The sequence below is a fragment of the Rhinichthys klamathensis genome, unplaced genomic scaffold (genome assembly GCF_029890125.1).
Source record: "Rhinichthys klamathensis goyatoka isolate OS25496 unplaced genomic scaffold, OSU_Roscu_1.1 h1tg000245l_1, whole genome shotgun sequence".
NCBI classification, from domain to species: domain Eukaryota; kingdom Metazoa; phylum Chordata; class Actinopteri; order Cypriniformes; family Leuciscidae; genus Rhinichthys; species Rhinichthys klamathensis.
Window position 1 is genome coordinate 409020 of NW_026606767.1, and position 26828 is coordinate 435847.

At 36.7% G+C, this 26828-nt stretch overlaps 1 protein-coding gene across 1 annotated transcript; it reads left to right on the top strand.

The window, feature by feature from the left end:
* The first annotated feature begins 1553 nt into the window (after positions 1-1553).
* On the top strand, positions 1554-26786 carry scamp1 (secretory carrier membrane protein 1). The gene is made up of 9 exons (XM_056266113.1): positions 1554-1732; positions 11867-11947; positions 15519-15629; positions 18090-18201; positions 21803-21931; positions 24481-24640; positions 24741-24842; positions 25330-25447; positions 26124-26786. The coding sequence occupies exons 1-9, from the start codon at positions 1676-1678 to the stop codon at positions 26271-26273; spliced, it is 1020 nt and encodes a 339-aa protein (XP_056122088.1). The 5' UTR covers positions 1554-1675; the 3' UTR covers positions 26274-26786.
* The last annotated feature ends 42 nt before the right edge of the window (positions 26787-26828 follow it).

A 26828-nucleotide genomic window follows, 5' to 3' on the forward strand; every position in this document is an offset into this window, starting at 1 on the left:
ATGTTTATTGTCACACTCCTGAGTCATCACTAAAATATGTTGACATTTTCATCATTGTAGATTATATAGTCAAATCCTGAATCTACTCTTGAACAATTCAAACTGACTCTAAATCTATTTATTTTACTAAAAAGAATGAAAAGTGACTTCTTTCTTTGGCACCAAGATAAATATAATGTCAAATAAATGTTTGTATAAGTATATAAAATAAACAAAATGTCATCATGAGACCTAGAAAATAAAACAGTTTTGGCATTTATATCATGTTTGGTGCATAATAAACATATTACAATTTTGTTTTTTATTATTTTTGAAAAACATTTTAATTATATATTTTATCATTATAACATGTCAAATTATGATTATTATATTATTATATAGCTTGTTTGGTATCACAAACACACCAAGGGTTTCCAAAGATACTGGATAGAGATATTCACAAATACATTAATAAAATATGTATCCACTGACAAAAAAAAAAAAATGTATTGAGTGTCAGGAGGATTTTTTTTTAGCACATGCATGGTTTGACACAAATGGTGCAATGTCTGTAATGACGCATTTTTTGGGGGGGGATAATTTTTATTATTATAGATTTTTCATCAATTTGATGCAATTTTTGGTAAAGTTTAAAATACTTTTATCCCCTTTTGAACCTTCTGACATGATTGTGTCCTCATAATGAAGCTGAAATCATTTATTTGAAGGCATATTTTGCCTAAATATACACCATTATTTGTATAGGGTCCCTTCTTTAACGCCAATAGGAAGAGATTAAATTGACACACTGAAATATATCACCATCAGGCAGCAACTGTGCCTTACAGAAGACAGCAGCACTCAGAGGGGGCTGAGACCCTGAAGGCCAACACAGAATACAATTTATGTCTAAAAATAACGAGATATTTTTGATGGTAACTATTGTTGACTCCTGTCACTCGGACTGATCCTGGAGTTTGACGGATACAGCTGTGTTTAGCAGAAGTGCCAAAATATTAATATCCTTTATTCAGAATTTAACTGAGAGCAAAGTCCTGGAGAATATGTTATAGTGCAAGACCATGAATATCTTGTACCGGTAGTTAAATCAAACAAAAAAACCCAAATCAAACAATGACCTCTTCATTTGAATTATGAGCTGTTATTGATATTCATATTCAACCCATTATAATCTCGTATATGAAGTACAATTTATGCTCAGGATTTTTTTAAGAATGGATGGATAAATAATATTGGATGTAATGATTATTTATGAACTCTAGGTGGCAGACATGTCAAGATTTTGTGAAATTAACGTTTTCTGTTCTGCATTTTTGACTATCTAATGACATTTTTGACTATCTAAAGAAATATAGAGACGAAAGAAATAATAATAATAATAATAATAATAATAAGAAGGGAACAAATTATATAAGATGCAGTTTATGCAATAAAGCAATGAAAGTATCATAAAAAGTTAAAAATAATAATAAATAATAATGATGATGATAATAATTAGGAACACATTTTAATTATATGTATTTGATCATACTGAATTGTGAGACGTGCAGCTGACGCATGACGTCATTTCCGGTTCTGCCATTTTGCGGTTGCGGATCAGTCTCGAGCTGCTGGTGCGTTTCTTCCCGAAAACCGTTCATTTAGTCTAACATTTCGGACCAATTCAACCGGAAAAATGTCAGATTTTGACAGCAACCCCTTCGCGGACCCGGACTTCAGCAACCCGTTTCAGGTAACGTCACAACAGTGCTGTTTTTATCACTGTGAGTCGGTGTTCAGCTTTTTGTGGGGTTTGTAACATATAAAGTCAATACATGTTCTAGTCATTTCGATTACGTTTATATAAAATAAAGTAATTAAATACTAATATCTTTTGTGGAAAGACAGAAGCAGTCACTTGTGTAAAAATGTATTTATTGGGGTCTTTGGTTTTGTTTGTTAGCATTTATTATTATTATTGGGTTTCTGATTTGAATTATGAGTCCAATTCCGTGTTTAATCAGTCCCAAAAAAAAAAGCCATGAACCATTTAATGAACCATGAATTACATTTTACCACCACATCAACATTTAATTTATTATGGCTTTGGTATTATTAATAATATGTTAAGATTATGGAGGCTTCAATTCTGGGTTTGGTTTCTAACTTGGGCATTATTTGGGATGTTTTGGGCTTTATATTATATTTGTAGTGTCTTTTAACTAGTGAATTATCTGTTGTTATTGAAGCTGTCAGTGTCTGAGATGCATATGGTCCATTTACAGTCTTTGCACATATACATGGGGATGAATAATGAAGTTTAGGGTCAATAAAGGAGTGTGTGTGTGTGTGTGTGTGTGTGTGTGTGTGTGTGTGTGTGTGGGCTGGATGGATGTAGGCCGCCCCTGTTTTGATCAGTGATATGACTGTGTGTTTGCAGATCTGGTCAGCTGAGGGAATTAGATCCCTGCAACCTGTTTTATTTTTCATTTTGTGCAGATACATTGATGCAAACAAAGCATTTGTCGTCCGTGCACCTTAATACATTAAAGCTGGTGATTTGTAGAAATGACCACTTTCGAAATGAGTTAACCCTATCAAGCCTACTGTGACATATTTGGTAGAATCATTTCTAAGGCGTCTACATTACTGCATACATACTCACATGATCAAACTTTGCTGAAAAACCTGTTGCACAGAATCTACTACATGCCTTCTGTTGACTGATTGACAGTTTAGTCTTTTTTAGCAAGTAATTTTAGTTATTGAAATATTTCCTCCCTGAGCCTGAGGTCATGGTTCATGTGTCTCTTTGCTGTGAAATCTTTACTGATTTTTATAAAGTAAACGTAAGAATAACTTTTATATTGTTTGTTTATTTAAAGATGACACTTACTAGACTGAAGCAACTTGTGTTTATGTTGAGTATCCATACATTTTTTTTTTTTTTTTAGAAAAATCATGCTTAAATGTGAGTCTCAAATGATCATCAGGCTTTTGAAGAATGTTTATTTCTTCATCTCTCAATCATCATTGTATTGCATTATATGTTTTAAAACTACAGAGCCTTCATCATAAAACTAAAGCAAATCATCTTACCAAGATTTTATTGGCAGATATACAATAACGACTGATATTTATGCATTTTATGTAAGTAGTCTGTTGTACTGTAATAAAGATCTCATTCATTTACATTACAAACTAATTTCTTCTTACTTTTTTGGCCATATAAAGATCAGTATCTGCATCAAATTGCATATTTTTGCTCAGTTTGGGCCTCAATATTCTCACTATATGAGCCATAAAATGCATCAAATATGATCCTCAAGAAGAAACACACATGCAAACTTTGTTTTACATTTTCTTTTACATTTTGTCGAAAGGTTCAATAGACTGTCGTTCCATTTAAAGAAATTCGATTTTTCTGACTATTATTTATTTCACATTACAGGCTTTAATACACAATGTCCATCCGTCTGGAGTTTTTCCTCCATTGTTTTCCTTTCCCGTGTAGTCTCTGGAGAGAATCTGTTTATTTGACGTTACAGCTGTTGTAGACTCACAGGTGGGATCGGACCCGTCTTGGAGGTGCAGGGGGACAAATGCAAATTCATGCACAGCAGATTGTGACTTTTGTTCGGCCTGACAGGACATGATCATTTACACCTCTTTTGGTCACGCAGGTCTCTCTCTTCCTCTTGAAACCAAACAGACACACACACACACACACACACACACACATCATCATCAGTAGCAGCAGCAGTTTTGCCTCCTCTGAAGTGTTTCTATTAAAGCATACCTCTTAGGTTGTCATTAACTGGTCAGACTTGGAAAATCGTTAAGTAATCAGCAGTAATGGTATGCAGTCTGCCATGGGTTTGCCATGGTAACCCGACACCAGTGCGGCCCTGTAGACAGACCATAGCGGCACATGTCTCAATAATTCATGCGGCTTCTTGATTGCATTGTTTCAGACTCGCGTCTTTAGTGCATATAATCCGTCTTGCTAGAAATGAGCTTGTAGATGTTGATTAATTTGCTGGTTTTTGATTCAAGACCTCATGTTTGATTGACAGAAACCTGTTAGGTGTTTGCTTAATCTTAGCCAATCAGCACACAGACAGTGGCACCTTTATTTAAGTATAAGCTCGGTTGAATCCTGTAACGTTTATGTTGTGACGATACCAGATATTGGTGGAATTAGTTCAGAACATTTAAAAAGATAGCTTTGATTTGTTATAACCTTTACATAGAGAACGTTCTATGAATTTGCTGCATTATTATTGATTTGTGGGTGTATTGGCTAATTTACAAAGGCTTTTAATGAGGCTTTTTCCGATTTTTTTAAATGTAGTAACTGGTGGCTATGTTGTAGCATAGCCTCTCTACTTTTTTATTAAGGTTTTGATAATTAAAATCCACTCATCTATTTCTAAATGCATGTTATTGATATAATTGTGAATGATTCATCACTTATTTCAAACTTTTTTTTGACTCTGTATTGTAACTTTCATAACTACTGGATCTTCTGGTGAAACAACACAGACTTCTCTCAGATGACATGTTCGACTTCTCCAATTATATATCCACTTAGGCCCTGTTTACTCCTGGTATTAAGATGCGGTTTGGTCGATCAGATCGCAGGTAGACGAGAGAGACACATTCCCGTGTTTTAATCTCTCTCTTTTGTCCACTTTCAGCCTCTTCTGTCCTGGTTTCTTCGAGAGGAGGGTCTATGAGCGAGTAAATGTATGTGTTTTTTCAGATCTTTCGATTTAATGTGCAAAATTTACAAATGAAAGTGACCAGAGACGACGGAAAAACACACGGAGAGCATCAGCTTGTGCTTGATACGTTTTTCATCTTCAAACCAGACTTCGGTCTTCAGCCGACAACGTTTAAATCCCATCTGTCTAGTGCGCTTCCCATAATGTTCACTCAGTAGGCGGAGAGCAGGCGGTCTATTGTGGCTGTTCGAACGCATTCAAAATGCAAGCTTAAAATGTTTAAGACCCTGTTTACACCAGTATTTAGTGTAGCCCACTTGTGATCTGATCAACCAAAAAGCAGCAGGTGTAAACAGACCTTAAAGGTACAATATGTAGGATTTTTGCAGTAAAATATCCAAAAACCACTAGGCCAATGTTATATATTTTGTTTAGTTGATTACTTACAATATTGTAATTGTAAATGAAGAGAAAATTGCGATTTTAACCAAGGAAACGGGGCGTGTGAGCAGGGGTGAGGAGTCGCCAGTATATAACGTCATATCCGCGTTACCCTCGGTTTCCGCCAGGTTTGACCTCGTACTGCCATAGTAACCATGGCGACAGACGTTGATAACTGGGTTATGCCCATTATGCCTAGCAGGACGCTCACGCTGTTGTTGTTTTGTTCATACATTATGGACCATGGCAAGCAGACTTTGAGACAAAAAGAGGACTAGAACGAAGATCAACATCTTTCGAGATGCCGAGAGCTCCACGTCCGCCACTAACTTCGACTTGACAGAGACGCGAGTGTTGCTTGTACTTTATTAGACAGGTGAGCAAATGTACATAAAACTAATCAATGTTATTTAGTTCAACATGATGAAATGTTAGAATATGATCTGTGTGTTATCCTAATGTTGATCTAGCTTAACGCCTCATACAGCCAACACACAACCTAACCTAACTAACAACATTCAACACACTCAAATGGCGTTTAGTGTGATAGTGTAACTGTTAGAGCAAGTGAAACAGCGCTGCGTTACCTCAGGTTTCATTCGTCTAATAAACTGACCTGTGTGAGTATTAATTCAGCACTTGCGTGTAGTTCGGTTGAATGAAATGTCCTTATTCCTTTATATCCGCGGGACTCGCGTTGTGTGTGGCGCTGGTAACGTTTATACGTCTAGCAATCGCGCCCTGCTTCACACCACAGTCATGTTAAAAACATCACTGTATTCACTCATCCATAAAAGATCCATCAGCTTGACGACAAGATCCATAATTCAGCTTAATGAGGAATATAGCCTACGTCATCAATATCCGCCTTTGTTATTGTAAGAGGTAGCGACCCCTGCTGGCGAAAAATCCTGCATATTACCCTTACAATCAACTGCAAGCTCGCATTCTGATCCTGTCCTACATTATTATTATTTTTTTAATAACATATTATATTAATTTTGTCATTATTTACCCTCCCTCATGCCCTTTTAAACCAGCAAAGCACGAAATGAGACATTTTAAAGAATTTACTGGATGGTTTTTAGACGTTTTACCATGTCTTAGACTTTACACATGAATTTGGCAGATACTTTTATCTAAAGTCACTTGCATTTGCATTCAAGGTATATCAGTTCATGGATTCCCTGGGAACCGAAACCCATGATCTTGCGATTGCTAGCACCATGTTTTACTGTTTGAGCTATTAGAATGCATCCATAAAATGTCAATACAAAAAATGGGGCTTTTAAGCTTTAAAATGGATGCAGAATAGGGTTGTGCCTATAGACAATAATATCGTGGATCGACATAGAGATATTGCTGATAGCTGATGCCTTTGACGAGAATCAAGATGTTATTAGGCTTGTTTTCCCATTAATGTATTGAATTATTATTGATATTAGGCTATTATTTTATCATCAGATTGCTGGCACTTCAACCAACACGCGCATAAAATAAGAATTAGGCTATACTCATTTAAATAAATAAAAAAACAGACTAAAGCCCACATCAAAATTGGTTTGCAAGGTGATAGACCTATTCACAAATTATTTCAAGACTCAATAATGCTTGTTATAAGAGACATAATCTCTTGAACAGTTGTTTGAGCATTTGAAAATGACATCGTCATTCGTCAGCATTTCATTTTCTTTGCATGTACATTGGCATAAAATACTGATGATAGGCCTAATAATAATAATAATACGAATGACAACACAATAACAAATGGTTATTCTTGTTATTAGTATAGCTAGCTAATAACAGTCTTATACATTATAATGTTTTTATTTTATTTATCATGTTAGTTTATCAATAATAAGTGATCAATGGACTCCTCCATCTGGTTTGTTTACGCTGAAACGCAGACAATGATCCGGTGTCTGTCAGATTTACACGTAGATTTATCCACTTATCTACAACAGCTTTGTGTAAGAAACACACGGGAATTTAATCAAAACTTCCACCTTAGCTCTCCTTGGCATGAATAGACACTTGAAGGGGGGTGAAGCATTCTTCACCCGAGTTTGCTGTTTGGTAATAATTAAGTTAAACATTTGTGACTGTAAATGAAACCACAGAGTAAATAGTCTTTATCCTGGATGAGATCCTGGTGGAAAGGAGTCTCACGTCGTGCTGAAAGCGTCTGAAATGATGCATCTTCATCAACAAGTAGGCGTGCTGCAGGATGTTGCAGAACTGGTGCACGGGGTGTGTGTGCGTGCGTGTGTGTGTGTGTGTGTGTGATTGACTCAAGGCATGCATGCATGTGGCTCTGACGGAGCAGATTTTACCTTATTACAGTGATTTCATAATGCAGCAACTGTCAAACTTGTAAAACTGGCCAGCTGTGTGTGTGTGTGTGTGCAGCAGTAAGGAACTACACTGTCTAAATGAGGTCCGTCTGATTCTGTCTTTCACTCATCGTAATGAGAACACGAGAAGAGAGAGAGAAAACTAATGATCTGATTAGATGGATGTTTCTGGAGATCTGGCCCGCTCTGCAGATGCAGGGGAACCTATTAGAGTGAGCCACTGTCACTGTGTGTGTGTGTGTGTGTGTGTTTGCCTTCATTCACAGTGTTTGTTAAGGCAGTGGTGGTGGCTAAGAACCGTTGTTTTATTTTAGTTTCTCTCTAAGTCACTCCTGTCATCATCAGCGGTGGAATGTATTGTCACGGGACTCGGAGATGGTTTCACTGAATGAGAGTTTCATCAGCTTCCACTCAGAACCCTGTGCTGTGTTTGTGTGTGTGTGTGTGTGTGTGTGTATATATAGAAGATTATATAATGATCAGGACAGGTAGGCAGCTCACTAGGTTTTGGTCCAGAGCCCTTGTATCTCAGCATCATAACCTGTAGAAAGGAGAACAAGAAAACCGCATACTAATCTGCATACCATCCATCATCCTTATCTTTATTAATCATTTTTAATAATCATTTCATCTTTCATGGTAATTACTACTTTTTACATTTTATGCTACTGTTTTTTTTGTAAAGCACTTTGTAAACACTGTTTTCTCATACTTACTTAACCCACACAAACCTGCTTTCTTTTATCTGTCCTTTTCAAAACAACATTTGACCTTAAATGTGGACATCCTCAATAACGTTGAGTGTTCAGATGGCCTTTACAACACGAATAAACCCTTGTTTAGCATGTTCTCCACATAAACCACAGTGGTGTCACAACACTTGTGCTCGTTCTGCATGTGCTCAGGAATGTTTGCTGCAGTTATGTTTGTGTTAATCTGATTTGCACCGTTTTCATCTCAACGCTAATCTTGTTACTGTCTAAAATAAGCTTTCATTCGAGTGAATACTTGATTGCTGTGCGTGTGGAGCCTCCGCATATGTCCTGAAATCCTCTAGTCCTGAAGGAGCGCAGCACTGAAGGAGGTCAAACCCGGGCTTGAGTTTCACACTTATGGCATAAACATTCATTTCTATAGTTTATGTTCACAGTTTGTTTGGCTTACAGGTTAAGCATCATCAACAGACTAATGTGTTATACAGTACAAGAAGTGGTTTAAACCTAACTTTGGCTTCGTCCCAATTTGCATTATTTTGTGATGCACTAACAGTAGTACTTGTAGTGATGGTGAATATGCTTGTTATGATAAACTACACCATTATTAGGTCATGCATACATAAAACAATTGCGAAATGATGATACCAAAAAGCCCTTTGACGTATGCATTAGCTTAATTAATTACCCAAAAATGTATTATACTTTTCTGTTAGGTGCATTTATTTAACTACATTTGTTATTTAACCTTTCATTTTTATTTTATAGCCTAGTATTTATATTTTTGTGTTGTTATATTTTATTTTAATACTATTATACTACATCTTGAGTATGCAAAGTGTTAGTGTGCTGCTTAGGTAGTATTCCTGTGTGTGTCTGAATGTTTTGGCACGCAGCTCACTAGGTTTTGAGACACAGTCACACATGAGGGAACATGCGTTCATGTCAGGTGATCATAAAGTGTGACATCATACATCACTGTCTCAGTGTTTTTATGAATACAGATACAGTGTCTTCCTGCTACAACAAATGTGTATTTGTGTGCGGGACTATCCCATTAAACATTTATCATTACACCGACTGAAATATTCATGGCTCTGGAGTCCTGACAGTCGTCACCAGCCGTATGAAACGGATCCGCCTCAGGACCTGAGCGCTGCATGCTGGGGCTGCTATGGAAACTAGGGACCCGATTTAGTGTGTGTGTGTGTGGTATTGTAGTTAACGTTATTTGGAGTCAGTGAGGGAATAGTGAACTATCTCTATAGAGAAACACAGGAGTTTAATAAGGTCTCTTCTCTGCTATGTTTGCAATTATTACTAGTGTACCTCATACACAGAACTGGCCAATTTAAAAAGTAGTATGTGACGCAATATTATGCAAGGATAAATGTTTAAAACAGTAGTATGCTACATGATATCAGTGAGCAGCGCCCAGTTATTTAGCATTTTTATTCCAATGATGATTTAACATTTGCCAGGCTGAGTAATGCATCATTCAACACAAGGGATAGTTCACCCAAAAAAAATAAAAATAAATGTAGTCATCTCTTACTCATCCTCAAGTTGTTTCAAACCTGCATGAGGTTCTTTGTTCTGCTGAAGACAAAAGAAGATATTTTAAAGAAAATCAAATGTTTGGTTACCAACATTCTTCAAAATAACAAAGAAATTCATACAGGGTTGAAACAACATGAGGGCCAATAAATGACATAAATGTAATTTTTTGGGTGAACTATCCCTTTAAGTCATAAAGGGCATTTATGTAGTTGGTTCTGCTGTGTACTGGCACATTTTTTGTTTTTTTAAAATTTATTTAACCTTTATTTAACCAGGAATAGTCCCATTGAGTTACAGTAACTCTTCTCCCAGGGAGTCCTGGTCAAGATAAAAACATTCATACTACATGAAACATTAAAAAAAATTACATTTACAGTTCTGCTGTGTACTGGCAATACTTGACAAATTATCATTAATTCTTTGCCTCCTATTCTTATCAGTGCAAAAACATTATCATTATTGTTGTAGCAATAATTTAAATAATAATAATACATATGTTTTTATTGTTGCAGTATATTCTGCATATTTATTATCAGACAGTATTGTTGTTGTTTTTATTATTAACAATGTGCGGAATTGTTTTAATTATTTTTATTTATATACGTATTGTCATTAATAATAATAATTTTGCAATATTGTTTTCATTATTTTTTATGTTGATGATAATAGCAATAATAAAATGTGTAATGGTTAAAGCAGAAATAAAACAATGTCATATAGCAAATATGCAGAATTTGAAATATTGAATAATAATTATTATCATTATTAATTACAGAATTATTTTATTATTTTTATTGATGTATTATTATTATCGTTGCTGTTGATTAATAATAATAATCACAAAATTATTCATAATAATAATACATTTGTTTTGTATTGTTGCAGTCTAACAACAAGCATACAAGCATAATTAAAACTATATTAAATTCTGTGTATTGGTTGTCAGATATTTAAAAAATAATTGGTATATCGGTCATAGAGGGGAAATATTGGTCGACTCTCGTAATCTTCGTTCTGAACCAGGGTTGATCTCTCCCACTCATCTATTCATAGCTTTTGCTCTGCGTAAATTACTGGAATCATGCAGGAGAAAATTACAGGCTCCGTCTGATGTTCCTGATGCTCTGGGATGTAGAAACCCAGGACAGAATGTGTAGTATTTCCTTGGTGAAGCGTGACGTGTGTTTGCTTTCTCTCTGTTGTTCTGGGCTTTAATCTGATGCAGACTCAGCACTGGGCGTCAGGATTAGTTCTCCGAGTCCTCCAACATCTGTGTGACATTAGGAAAGATACCCGTGCTCTTATCAGCAGCATGTGACGCCGGCAAACTTTGAGTTTGTTTAGTGCCAGTTTAATGCTTGTTTAACAGCAGCAGTTAAGCTGTTTGCTGTACATGCAGAGTTGAATCGTGTGTATGTGGGTGATCATATATGTCGTGTGATGTCATAATAATGAGTTTCAGTAAATGGTCTTGCTTTGAAGGCCTTTTACTCTGCAGCTAATGTGTGTAAAGAAGATGAACCAAACAACTACGGTTTCCATTGAAATAAAAGTATTTTATCTACAGTTCATAAAGCCTAACCAAACATCAGAAAGCACTTTATTTGCTAAGTACGATCACAAGACTCACATTTGTTTTGGTTTACAAGAGCTCTGAGCACTTGCATAAATAATATGCAAGAAGATGCATAACAAGTAGTCTCACAAAGCCTCGTCTGAGCCTCAGACGACAAACCTGTGCACTAAACGTCTGACGCTTTCTGCATGCACAACAGGAAAGTGCTTTCTCAATCTAGTAAGCACTGATCTGATTGGCCGAATTTACTTTTATTTTGTCAGGCTGTCTGGAAACAAAGTCATGTTTACAAAGTAGCAGGTTGATAAGCACTTATGAAGAAGAAACAATCATCAGAGCATTTAGAAACACGAAAGATGCATAAAGTCAATCAGATTTAAAGTTTACTAGTAAAAGTCAACTAAACAAACCTTTACAAGTGTGTGCACATTGTGTAAAGAAAATATCCTAGTAAAAATTCCTTCATTTTGAACAGACAAATATTTAAAGGTTGTATCTTCTCTGTGTTCTCTGCAGGACCCATCAGTGACACAAGTAACGCGGACTGCCCCACCTGGAGGCCTGGAGGAGTATAACCCTTTCACAGACTCCAAGCCGGTGAGACGCCCAGAACACAAACTGACACTTATGAGATGCTGTACAATTGGCACAACTTATTGTGTACAAAATTAACAGGTGTGCAAGTTTTCTGTGGACGGTAAAAATTAAACAGGTCTAAAATACCATCTGCCAAAACACTGTCTGGCCATCTGTGTTTGAGTGCTTTTTTTACATACAGTATACTACTATACTTATAGATTTCAAACAGTATAATGCTACAGCAGGGATAGGCAACGTCGATCCTGGAGTGCCACTGTCCTGCAGAGTTTAGCTCCAACCCTAATCAAACACACCTGAGCAAGCTAATCAATGTCTTCACCCCTAAAATATCCCTGTGCTACAGTGTTGTCACCTCATTATGTTCACTTATTCAACTCAGAAATAAATTCACTATAAAAAAAGGATTTTGTAAATAAAATGATTGGAATACATTTTACTCGAAAATATGGTCAAGCTCTAGATTAGGGTCGAATTCTCAGTTTTTACAAACTATTAAAGGTATTGTAGGTATGAATTTTATAAAAAAAACTTTTTTCCAAATTTGTTTAAACTTTCTGTATATATCAATGCATAATTAAAATGTAAGTACTCTGAAAAAGAAAGCATAAAAATCGAGTGTCTGTAGACCTCTCACGACTGTTTTTAAAGGGATACTCCACTTTTTTTGGAAATAGGCTAATTTTACAACTCCCCCAGAGTTAAACTGTTGAGTTTTACCGTTTTTGAATCCATTCAGCCGATCTCCGGTTCTGGCGGTACCACTTTTAGCATAGCTTAGCATACATCATTGAAGTGGACAAGACCATTAGCATTTCTAAAAAAAAAAATGACCAAAGAGTTTCGATATTTTTCCTATTTAAAACTTGACTCTTCTGTAGTTACATCGTGCACTAAGACCGACGGAAAATGTAAAGTTGCGATTTTGTAGGCTGATATGGCTAGGAACTATACTCTCATTCCTGCGTAATAATCAAGAAACTTCACTGCCGTACCATGAGTGCAGCAGGCGTAATGATATGACGCAGCGCCTGAAAATAGTTCCGTTGTGTTGACGGAAGGTGGCCTATTTTCAGGCGCTGCGTCATATCATTACGCCTGCTGCACTCATGGTACGGCAGTGAAGTTTCTTGATTATTACGCAGGAATGAGAGTATAGTTCCTAGCCATATCAGCCTAGAAAATCGCAACTTTACATTTTCCGTCGGTCTTAGTGCACGATGTAACTACAGAAGAGTCAAGTTTTAAATAGGAAAAATATCGAAACTCTTTGGTCATTTTTTTTTTTAGAAATGCTAATGGTCTTGTCCACTTCAATGATGTATGCTAAGCTATGCTAAAAGTGGTACCGCCAGAACCGGAGATCGGCTGAATGGATTCAAAAACGGTAAAACTCAACAGTTTAACTCTGGGGGAGTTGTAAAATGAGCCTATTTCCAAAAAAAGTGGAGTATCCCTTTAAGACAGCTCATTATTTCCATTCACTCCACCCCCTCCCTTCTGGGCTCCTTCCAAAGCCACGCCCCAAAAACACATGAACGCGCGACTCCGACCGCTGAGCTGAAGACGCATTATTTCCCTGAGACGAGTGGAGAGGAAGGAGCAGTGCATGTGGTGACATCATGTCAGAATCACATGTAATAAAAAAATCTAACTTTATCATTATGAAGATAAACAAATAAGATGTATTTTAGTACTCACTATCAAGCTAGCATATTGATATTGGTAAAGTTTAAAATATATATTTATTGATTCGCTAACGAGCTAGTTATCTATAAGGCAAAGCTAAAAACAGGTTGCATGATACACGTTTTTCCATTGCCATCATTTACACTGTGATGAAGATGAATTTCGTGTAAGATTCATAACATAGCTATATGGTGTTCTGCATGTAAGAGTTTCCATGATGAAAGCATTGTCGACTCTGATGAGGACTACACTCCAGAGACGAGTACCGCATCGTCAGCTCGAGGACAGATCCGCGGTCGAGGGCGAAGCAGAGGAGGTCATCACAAGGCGTCACTTTTCAGCCCCTTGAGGTCTCTCAGTTCTCGCCATCGATGGAAAGCCACGCCGATATTGACACGCATTTTATTTAGTTGTTTATCCAAAGACTTTTTGTTCATTACCTTTTCTAGTAACGTTACTGTCTTCCTTTTTTGCCTGGTTTGCCTTCGCGAACTGCATATGTGAATTTTGATTGGTCTTTCTCTGCCATTGTTTTGCTATTCCTAGGTTCCGTGCCTCTTGAATTCCTCAAATCAAACGGGTACGCGCAAGTGGGCAGGTCCTGTGTGGTAGAAGGGTGGTTGCCATGGTTACGAGAGAGTGACAGTCGCCTAAGCCAATCCGTTGTTTCGTCCCGGAAGGAAATAATGAGCTGTGTTTAGTGCAGATTAAACGGTCTAGAGTCACTCGATTTTTATACTCTTTTTATCAGAGTACTTACATTTTAATTATGCATTGATATATACAGAAAGTTTAAACAAATTTGGAAAAAAGTTTTTTTTATAAAATTCCTACCTACAATACCTTTAACTACGATTTTTGCCTCAAACTCCTAATTACTGCTTATTAATTTTTTTTAGAAAGGTAGTCGTTAAGTTTAGGTATTTGGTAGGAGGATTAAGGGATGTAGAATATGGTCATGACTCATGCTGAATAAGGCATTAAAGGATTAGTTCACTTCAGAATTAAAATTTCCTGATAATTTACTCACCCCCACGTCATCCAAGATGTTCCTGTCTTTGTTTCTTCAGTCGAAAAGAAATTAAGGTTTTTGAGGAAAACATTCCAGGATGTTTCTCCATATAGTGGACTTCAATGGGGTCCAACTGGTTTGAAGGTCCCAATTTCAGTTTCAATGCAACAGCCGGATCCCAGCCGAGGAATAAGGGTATTATCTAGCCAAACCATCAGCCATTTTCTAAAAAAACATTTATATACTTTTAACCACAAATTCTTGTCTTGCACTAGCTCTGCGATGCGCCATGCATTCAGAATTGAAATACTTTATAAGTACTGATAAAGAGCCAATATCCTAGTAATATGCATGCTAATAAGCAACTAAAGTGTTACTGAAAATGCGATTTCATTTTGTGAGCAAACAAACAATGAGTCCGCACAGAGAATGTGGCTGATGTTCATTTCTTTCATCATGCTGATTTCTAAAGTATATGAGTAGTATATTTTTTCTGAACATAAGCAGGAAACCGAAAGAGAGAGATACAGACAAGGAAATAAACAAGCAAAAACATAATTCACGGTGTGGTATAACTAGTGAAGCTGTACAAGCGTAGGGCTCGCTGCCCAGAACAGCCCACACTCTCAGCTCAAACCCGTCAGTTGGTTTTTATATTACATTTTATTTCCCTTTCCTTAATTGTGAACATGCATTGCTTAATTTCTGAATGATCCATTCAAAACACCGGCAAACACATTCAGACAGTCTGGATTTATGAATGAAAGGAAAGGATGTTATGTTGATATTGTGTGTGTTGTGGTTAAGATGAAATTGTGTGGTGTTTTGTAAGATGTTTTGTGTCTCACATTTTATATTGTGGCATTATAGGTTCCACCAGGCTCTGCCCCTAAATCAGTCCCGCCCACAACCAACACACAGCCGGCCATCATGAAACCCACTGAAGAACCGCCAGCTTACACTCAGCCTCAGCAGACACAGGTACATGCACCTCATTTTATTTTCTATTTCATTAACTTAATACACTTAAAATTCGAAGAATTGCAGCCAAATGGGTTTCAAAGTAGAAATGTGAAGCTTGCATTCTTATAAAAGTTGTCTAAATCATCCGTTTGAGATGGCACTAATGTTCTCAGGTGAGGAACAGTGCTTTATATAGAGAGTTGCTTCATGTCCCTTTCGGATATTGCTATGTTTAGGTTAAGGCTGTACGATTTGGGGGGAAAGCATTGCTATTTTAAAGTTGTTGTTTTTTAAAGTTCCTGGTTTGCACTGCTTGTTTTGCACATTATAAGTGAACTCAACTGTGAAAACAATGGTGGATCATGAGCTACTCGCGTATAAAAGAACACAGTGCCACACTTTATTCTGAAACACGCAGCGCATGTATTTAATTAAAACGCAGTCTTTGTAATTTGATAATCTCACTCAAAAGCCATTTCACGATTTATTTCAATTGATCATGCAGCCTTAAGTGTGATGGTTATATAAGTCATCTATTGTAAGTGTAGTAGGCTACTTTAAACATGTTTCCTGTTCATTTATACACACTGAGACAAGCCTAAATTATTTTATACTGTAATTGACTGCATAAAGTTGAGTATTCAAGTAGAGGATTGATTGTGGACTCTCTGAAGTCCTCTAAAACCTTAAACCCAACTTTTGGGTCCATGTGAAGCAGAACCCCTGATACAAACCTTGTTATCAGAGGGTTTTCAGCATCAAATCCTTCTTGATTTCACAGAAATGTTCACCCAAATGCTCAGTAGGTCAACAGAAGCTTCCAGCAGGCAAGAGCTCGAAGCCGGTCTGCTCACGAGTGCAGTTATGCTGTATAATTCAGCACGCCTGAGGGAGAAGGGATGCCACGCTCTAGACATATGGACACGCAGACACACTTTGGGTGTGCATCAGATGACTCACTAGCTCCCGCTCTGTGTGGTGACGTCAGATGCTTTGAGTTAGGACACAACAAGGTGATCCGGGGCGAGTCAAAACTTGCTGTTATTCGTCTCAGTGTCTGTCGCTGTAGTCTTTAGTGTGCCGTTTGCAGCGAAGACTAGTTCAGCCTCAGGGTGACAACAGAAGGCTTGTTAAAGAACTTGTTGCCCACTGGCTTGATTAAGCCAGGCGTGTCACATGATGCTGCCTTCAGGGAAAGCTGGGGATTTCTGAGCCCTTAAAATGACCCAGAAACAAGGACAGTATGCATCAACAGATTGGCTCTGAGTGATTCTTAAAATTATAATCTGGGACGCTGCTGTAAATGATTGCAGAATGTGTTGCAGCTTCAAGGCCCATGTGTGGTTGGGACTTTATTTTTGGTTAAAGGTCACCTGACTGTCTCAGTCATTTCAGCACAGACTTTACATGCCGAAGGTTTAGGGATTTTGAAAATTGTCCATTTTCAGTATAGAAAGTGCAAACAATATACTCTCTCATACCACACAATATTCACCACAACCAGTTCTGTTTATGGAAGTAGAAGCTTGAAATGTTCAGTCCGGATATATATTTATAACCAGCCAAAAGTCAAGTATATCTCACCAGCGGTGTCGACTCTAAAATAATCATTAAGGTGAGTGGCTGATCAAAACATTTCAACTTCATCGCTGGGATTCGATGATTTCCTGTCTCTGATGCTGGGTGTTTTTATATTGTGACTGGTGGTTTAATTTGGTAATCTGATGTAGTTTCTGATAATAATAGTAAACGTGATGTTATATTGCGTTACTGTACTGAAAAGATGTGCATTAAATACCTGTATTGATATTAAATCAATTTTATATTAAATATTAAAATAAAATAAAACAATGGCATGAAGCTTTTAAGTATTTTACAATTAAACAGTGCATTTTCAAGTAATTATTCAAATCTTTATTAATTTTTTGAGCAGCAAATCAGCATATTAGAATGATTTCTGGAGTAATGATGCTGAAAATTCAGCTTTGATCACAGGAATAAATTACATTTTAAATATATATATATTCAAATATGATAATTTAAATAAAACAGTTATTTTAACTTGTAATAATATTTCACAATATAACAGTTTTTACTGTATTTTTATTAAATAAATGCAGCCTTGGTGAACACAGGAGACTTTTTTTAAAAACTTTTGAACGTTGTAGCTTTACACACTTTGTTTGAGGTCAGCTGTACCACTGTAATCAGTTATGATATGGGTTGACATTCAAATTTACAGTGTGTAACGAAGATATACCATGAATTAAAAGGAGAAGACTTCCATTGTCTTCCCTCACGGGTCTGAATCTGATGTGTTTGTGATTGGTTCTGACAGCTGTAAACAGTCTGAGAAAATGCTTTTGGATTCTGATGCGTGTTGTGATGATGTTAACTGTCCTGAAGTTATGTTCTACTGTGCCTATGAGGAGTATTTGTGTTTTGTGTTTATAACCTCCTTTGTCTTTGTGCATGTAGGATCAGGCACGAGCCCAGGCGGAGTTATTGAGGAGACAGGAGGAGCTGGAGAGAAAAGCAGCTGAGCTGGACCGCAGGGAGAGAGAGATGCAAACTCTCAATGCGTCAGGAGGTGAGTTATTAGCCGCGCGTCAAGCCTGGTCCATGCTGTTCAGCTTATTCTGCTCAGACAGGAAGTTACTGACATGTGAAGCAACCTCATATTATATACAGTTGTGGTCAGAATTAATGGCACCCCTGGTAAATATGATAAAAAATGGCTGTAAAAAATAAATCTGCATTGTTTATCCTTTTGATCTTTCATTAAAAAAAATCCCAAAAATCTAAACTTTCATTGAAGTAAAAGAAATGAAAGTGGGGGGTAGATCACATTACTCTATATAATAACAAAGTCCTTTTAGGCAAGTCCTGCCACTCGGCTGCCATCTTGGCAACGCCTCCGGGCAGCTATTTCGGACTAACAAGACCAGGCTCCTATCTAAATGAATGGGCAGAGAGTCAGAACTGCAGTTTCACTGGTCACCGGGACATAAAAACTGCATGTATAGAAACAGCAGTAAAATATGAAAAAAATCGCTGAAAAAGTTTGATGACTTAAATAAGGTTTAAAATGCCCTTTTCCCCATAGGTTATACTTTTACTACGCATGCGCAAGGGTTCTCTCCCTCTCTCTCGTGTGTGCGCTACACAGTTTGAAGCACAGTTTGTGCGCGCTCTTGCTCGCTCGCTCTAGATTCCGGGAGATTTTAACTAATTTGCGGGCATCAGGGAGCCGCTATCAATCTGCGGGAGACTCCCGGAACTTCTGGGAGACTTGGGATGTCTGATATTTACACAACTCACACATACACTGCATATCAAATCTGCCGCCTTTTCAGACAGTAACGTATTTTGCGCTGTCGCAAACCTCAACTGTGCGCATGCGTCAGTGGAACCGGACGATAGGCTTAAATGTTTCCCGGCTTGACTGTTAAAAGCAGACGATTGGCTTTCCAGCGGGAGGGGCGGGACATGTGCAGACAACCGCCATCTTTGGCGTTACGGGTTTTCCCTATATAGTTATATTAAGGATTGAGGAAGTGGCATGTCTCTATATAAATAGTCTCTGATAATAACCACCACTGTATATATATTAAAGGTCCAGTGTGTGATTTTTAGCGACATCTAGCGGTTCGGTTGCGAGTTTACACTAAGGGCTCAGCCCACCGCTCACCCCTCCCTTTCAAAGAAGCTACGGTGGCTAAAACGGGACAAACATCGTCGTCTAAGACAGCAGAGAATAGCCAGCATAAACCAAGTTTCTGTACCACAGTCCATTATAAACCACATCATGGATAAAATTTCAGTTGAGGATCAAGGGTCTTAATATATAATATAATAATAGTAATCAGCTGATTGTCTCACGAATGTAACCAGCACATTTCTCCCCACATAGCAAACCCATAATATAGCGAGGAAGAAGCACCACATGAAACTATGCAACTATATATTTTTTCTAACAGGGTAGTAAAAGTTTAGCTGGCTAATATGAGCTGTTACTGTGGCTGAGCTGGTTAAAGCGTAAAGCCTTGTTTATACTCGCCGCGTCCGCGTGAGCCCAAAGGTGCGCCCGGCAGAAATGACGTGATTGTAACAGCGCGCGCTCCTCCGCATCCCCTAGACACCATTTACTACACACACAATAGGCGTTTTTTCTCTGATTTTGGAAACTCGATCGACTTAAAATGCTTCCAAGATCGACGGGTTGGTGATTCCTGTAACTGTTTTACAGTCAAGGACAAGAGTAGCCTACTAATCAGCTGTCTCACGAACTTAACCAGCACATGTATCCCCACAGCGAGGGAGAAGAATTAAGTTACATGAAACAATCCAACTACATATTTACACCACTGACAAGGGAAAAGTCACTACTCACGGTGTTTATGAGTAGCTTCTTCTAGCTTCCTGCGGCTTCTCTTTCAAGGTAGTGACGAAACGCGCTCTGTAGCGCTGTGTGTTCGCGTTCGGCTACTGTAGAAACATGACGTCACAATATGGCGACCTTCATAGAAGGGGGTGCCCGCGGTTATGTAGATATAAATCCCTCTTTCTAAGGCAATAAAAACATTACAGTTTATTAAGTAAGTTCTTTATACACCACCGAACACATAGTTATGGATGTCATATTGCATTTCTGTTAATAAATACTCAAAAATGTTACACACTGCACCTTTAATGTGTGCTTGTGTGCATATTACAATTTCTCAAAAAAGCTCTTGTACATACATTAGCATATTATGTAGATACACTAGTCTTTATTTGATCAAAAGTGACAGTAAAGACATTTATAATGTTACGAAAGATTTTCATTTCAAATGAATGCGGTTCTTTTGAACTTTCTATTCGTCAAAGAATCCTGAAAAAAAGCATCACGGTTTCTACAAAAATATGAAGCAGCACAACTGTTTTCAGCATTGATAATAATAAGAAATGTTGGTAACACTGCCTTTGTTTAATGCATTGTATAGGTATTCATAATGTACATAATGCATTATATGTTTTTCATAAATAATTTTAACCAAAGTTAAAATGCATTATAATATTAGCAGATTCCTTGTTGCATCTGAAATTTGTTATGTATGTTTTAATGCATCATACTATACTTGAATTAATAGATAAGTATGCTAATGTATTATAACTGTGGTTAAAATTATTCATGAGATCATACAATGCATTAAAAGGTGCATTACAAGGCAAAATGTATGCGTTTTTAAATAATGCATAATACATAAAGACTTTAAGTGTTACTCAAATGTTTAATGAGCTGCAAATTCAGCTTTGCCATCACAGTTCTATTTTAAGCAACATATGGGGCAGGTTAAATTTATATATTCAGAATTCAGCATAAAATCTGACTCGGTGTGTGTTCACACATGGCAGGTTTGATCTGGGTAAAACCAACTCTAGTGCAATTGCTCTATTAGTGCGGTTCATTTGAATATATGTGAACACTGCCATCTGAACCCTGGTGCACACCGTCCTAGACCCCTGAAAATACAGGTCTCGGTCCACTTCCAAACCAAGTCTGGGGTGGTCTGACTGAAATATGGATGCAACACGGACCAAAGACATCTAAACGAACCAAAAACAGGATGTGATGTCACAAGATGCGACCCTAAAAAGGACAGAATGCTCAAGCATACTCACTATAGGAGCTACATTGTCCATCACCGTTCGGTACATCAGATCTTTCTTTGTGTGTGTAGTGGAGGAATTCCTGGTGCTATTTTGACTCCTTTACACATTTAACAAGCTCTACACGAATTCTCAGTGGATAAAATTATCATCATATGTACGGACATACAACGAGCACATTTAGCGCAGCTCACAGCATTGTTTTAGATGGTTGGCAAGTTCTGACGCAAAATACACATCATAAAAGCTATTATTTTTGTTTGTTTGTTTTGTGTCTTTAGGTTCGGTCTTAAAACTGGCAGTGTGAATGCAGTCCTTTCCCCCCCCTCATTTTCTATTTTGATCTGGAACAAAAGAAGCAAGAGAACTGAACTAGATTGGCTTAATCTGACCGAAATTGCATAGAAGTCAGCAGATGAATAATTTACATTACCGTTCTGTTGCATCTGTCCCCCAGTTAACCACATTTTGTCATCATGCTCATGTTGCATCATCTACCTCCTCCTTTCAATTTTAAATAGCTTTTTCTTGTTTCTAAGGGAGGAAAAACAACTGGCCGCCTCTTCCAGAGAAGTTTCCAGTGGGTCAGTGTTTCTATCATGACATATCGGTGGACATACCCGTGGAGTTCCAGAAAACCGTCAAGATCATGTACTATCTCTGGATGTGTGAGTATCCCTCGGCCAATCCCATAATGCCAGCAGTCCAAAAACAGCTGCCAAACTGAAACCAAACATGCTGTCTATGAAGGCTAGACAACAGAGGCCAAGTAGGAGTCTTAATGGTACAGTAACAAAAAAAGCCTGTTTAATTATATAGCTCAGGCAAAAGGTGGAAAATATTCATTAAGTGCTAAAATCTTTTTAAAATATGTGCTACAAAAGTGTAGAATAAGATGATTTTAACTGGCTCACATACTTGAGTACACATCTGCTCTGTTTGGGAAGTTTATAGGTGTATGTAATAATAGTGTAAAGGCTTTAAAGATTAACTTTATAGTAGGGCTGTCAAATGATTAATCGCGATTAATCGCATCCAAAATAAAAGTTTGTGTTTACATAATATATGTGGGTGCACTGTGTATAATTATTTTATACATAAAAATACACACACATGCATGTATATTTAAGAAAAAAAATATTATTTATATATAAAATATTTATATTTATATATAATACAAATTATATATGAATCTATATACAGTATATACATGAAAATATTTCTTTAAATATATACAAGCATGTGTGTGTATTTATATTTATATATATATATATATATATATATATATATATATATATATATATATATATATAAAATAATTATACACAGTGCACCCACATATATTATGTAAACACAAATTTTTATTTTAGATGCGATTAATCATTTGACAGCCCTACTTTATAGACTTCAGGACCGTTTGTGCCTCCCAGAGAAACTGGTGAGGTAATTGACTCCTATTTGATGAGTTTCATACTGGATGAGATCAGTCACATGGTATTAGACATGCAAGGGATGTATCATGTGATTTGAGGTATCATGTGACTAGTATCATCAGACTGGACTTTAAATTGGTCCTGACCTTGTTGTGTTGGAATTTGGGAGGGAATTGGGCAGAGACAGGGAGACCTGAGTTATTTGTGCAGTAAATGTGCTGAACGAACTGTAAGGTATTTTCTCACTCTCTGGTAAAACACTGCCAAATTCCACACCAAAACTGCAGTTGTAGACGGACTTTGTGACTCAATTTGAAAGCATTTTCCATGAATAGGAAATAATTGCGCCCCCATTATGATTATAATTTATTTAATTTTTTTAGCAGCAGCAGTAAAGGCAATCTCATGTTCTCACCTCAGAAGCCTTGACCTTCTCGACTGTGTGTATACCACAATTAAATTATCATGTCATAATTTAACAATTTGTTGAATTTATATTCTGCATATTTTCTATTAAAAACAATGAATCATTCTTTATAATTGTGATTGCCACAAAGGGACATAATTTGTAGGAAATAATCTGATGACACTTTACCATAAAGTCAGATTTGTTAGTATTAGCTAACATGAACTAACAATGAGCAATATATACACTTGCATTCAAAGTTGGCGTCGGTAAGAGTTTTTGAACGAAGGCTCTTCTGGTCACCAAGACTGCATTTATTTGATCCAAAATATAGTATAAACTGTGAAATATATTACTATTTAAAATGTAAATGTTAATATATGTTGAAATGTAATTTATTCCTGTGATCAAAGCTGTATTTTCAGCATCATTACTCCAGTCTTCAGTGTCACATGATCCTTCAGAAATCACTCTAATATGATGATTTGATGCTCAAGAAACATTTCTGATTATTATTATTATTAATAATGTTGAAAACTGCTTGATATTTTTGTGGAAACTGATCATTTTTAAGGATTCTCTGTTGAATAGAAAGTTCAAAAGAACACCATATTAATGTCTTTAGTGCCACTTTTAATCATTTTAATGCATCCTTGCTGAACTAAATTACCACGAGCTTAAGTGTTACCAATAATCTCATTCAGTTTTCTCAATATGCAAACCTCATATAAAATAAATACAGAATAAAATAGCTAGATAAATGTTAAGTTTGATCTCTTGAGGTATATGATCAACATTTTCTGACGGTCATGTTGAAAGAAAAAACTTTTTGTATGTGTGTGTGATTGGTATTGATGTAAAATGCCTGGATGTGTAGTTGATTACAGCAGGAGGATTCCCTGTGAATGAGGGCTTATGAATACACTCTGGCTCTGCTTTAGATTATATAAATGATCAAACAGTCTGGTTTTGAACTCTTCTATTAATGGAGCAACTTCTGAGTGACTTTGAAAAGGCTTTGCAATGATTCTGTTAATATAACAGAGATGGTGAATGTTTAGACCACTTTAATTATTAACAGGTTCTTGGATAAAAACATTCATACAAATTATAAGTGTTTGTTTTTATTTGATTTAAAGCATTAAAGGGTTAGTTCACCCACGAATTAAAATTATCCCTTAATGTACTCGCCCTCAAGCCATCATATAGGTGTATATGACTTTCTTCTTTCAATCAAACACAATCAGAGTTATATTAAAAAATAATTGCAAAGATTCAACAGTTTTGTGCAAGCAGAGCTTTATAGTGAATTTTTCCCACCACATTATGTTCTATAAAAATAACACATGGTCTCTTATCTCATGTTATTCTCTTGCAGTCCACACGGGGACGCTGTTTGCAAATATATTTGGCTGTTTGTCGTGGTTCTGTGTAGATGCGTCGAGGGGAGTGGATTTTGGTCTGGCTATGCTTTGGTTTATGCTGTTTACACCCTGTTCTTTTGTCTGCTGGTACAGACCCCTGTATGGAGCGTTCAGGTACACACACACACACACACACACACACACACACACACACACACAGTACCGTTGTGGAGAGTTAAGATTATAACCATTTTCTCTTTCTTTCTCTCTGAAGGAGTGACAGCTCTTTTAGGTTCTTTGTGTTCTTCTTCGTCTATATCTGCCAGTTTGGTGTCCATGTGCTGCAAGCCATTGGCATTGCAGGTTGGGGAGCCAGGTGAGAAAACACACACACACACACACATATATGTATAAGTGTATATTTATATATATATATTCTCTCTCTGCTCTGAAAACGCTACAAAATTACAATTTTACAACTTCAAACAGTAAATGGATAAAAACTTAATCAAACATAGTGACTGAATAATTATTAAAAATGGCTCATAACAGTGTTTATTGTATTTATGTATTTTGTGGATTATTTACAGCTACATTTGAATTATAATTTTTATGTAAGAATCATAATTCTTCACATTGCTAATTTATGTCATTTAATTTGTTCAGATGAAGTGTGTTTAATTTTTATGAGTAAAAAAACAGAAATTACCCCCCATAAAGGGCAATTTGCCTTTGAATATTGGCTAATATTGATCTATATAATTGTTTTTTATTATTATTTCAGACAGACTCTTGTACCATCTTTACATTGTTGCATCATAAACTATGTGATAAGATGACTGATGGTGTGTGTGTGTTTGTAGTGGCTGGATCTCTGCGCTGACCTGTCTGAACACGAGTGTTCCCGTCGGCATCATCATGATCCTGATTGCCGCCCTCTTCACCGCGTCGGCTGTCATGTCTCTCATCATGTTTAAAAAGGTGCTTCACCTTAAACACTAAACTCACATCGTATTAATATAATATTTGCTTCACCTCAAATGCACCCACTTGGACATGAACCATAACAGTGTTATTGTTAACTACATAAAATGTAAACTGAAATAAAATAAGTTTGAGTTGAAGTACTAAAATGGCTAAAACTAAGACTGAAATAAAATAAATGTAAGTTAAATTGAAACAAAAAAATATAAAATCACTAAAACTTAAACTAAATAAATTAAATAAATAAAGATATAAAAATAGAAGCTGTAAATATAAAAAAAGAGCTATTTGAATGTTTTTAATTAAACTATAAATTAAAATGAAAACTGAAAATATATTTTTTTAAAGCTAATTCAAAATGTTCAATTAAAATGAACACTGAAAAACATAAAAATAAAATCTAATTAAAAAAATAAAATCTAATTAAAAATGTTAAATTGATATGCAAATTAAAATGAAACCTGAAAATATAATTGATATATAAATACTATAATAGTATAAAGATAATACTAAACATAACCACATTAAAAATCTTTCAGATTAAAGGATTTGTAATTGGGTTTTCATTTTTCCTGTTATTTAATTTTTATCAGGTTAGTTGTTTTAAGTACCTACATATAGGCGGAGTTACAGTATGTACAGTAGAATCAACCGTATGTGTGTTTATTTGCAGGTCCATGCGATGTACCGAACCACCGGCGCCAGTTTCGAGAAGGCGCAGCAGGAGTTCGCCACCGGCGTCATGGCCAACAAGACGGTGCAGACGGCCGCCGCTAACGCCGCCTCCACTGCAGCCCGGGGAGCCTTCAAAGAGCAGATCTGATTGGTTCAGAGAACTTCGAGTCCATCTGTGATACTCTGACCCCGCCCTCCTTATTCCTCCTAATGTCCTTACAGCCATTCGTCAGCTCTAACTGGCTGCTCAAGACCACACCCACTCTCATTGACTTAATGCACTCCTGTGACTGACTGAGGCCCCGCCCACAGCCCCTCCCCTCCTGTTCTTTAGCTGGAGTGTGTGTGTGTGTGGAGCACCTGTCTGCTCTCGAGCGTGTGTGTAAACAGCCTAAAAAGAGTCACTTTATATGTTCACATCACTGTTGGGTGTTCGTCCGTTTGTCCCGTTAAACAACAGGAAGTGATGTCATCAAAATGTCCTTTTATGGGATTCAAGGATAAAAAGAATGATTATGCCCTCGCAGGTCTGTCTTACCGTCGTAAAATGAGCGCTCTCACACAGTCATGCAAGTCCAGGTCACAATTAATCTCAAAATCAAAAGAAAATAAGAAAATTACGTCCATTTAAGGTGACAAAAAGCATTTAAATACCCATTTCTTTGCATTACCAAAATGCAACAAACAAAAAAAATCAGTTTTT

Excerpts from the sequence above, each read along its gene's own strand:
- scamp1 (XM_056266113.1), top strand. The coding sequence starts at position 1,676 with ATGTCAGATTTTGACAGCAACCCCTTCGCGGACCCGGACTTCAGCAAC. Across the intron at positions 18,202-21,802 it reads AACTCTCAATGCGTCAGGAG|GGAGGAAAAACAACTGGCCG; the intron begins GTGAGTTATTAG and ends CTTGTTTCTAAG. Across the intron at positions 25,448-26,123 it reads CTCTCATCATGTTTAAAAAG|GTCCATGCGATGTACCGAAC; the intron begins GTGCTTCACCTT and ends GTTTATTTGCAG.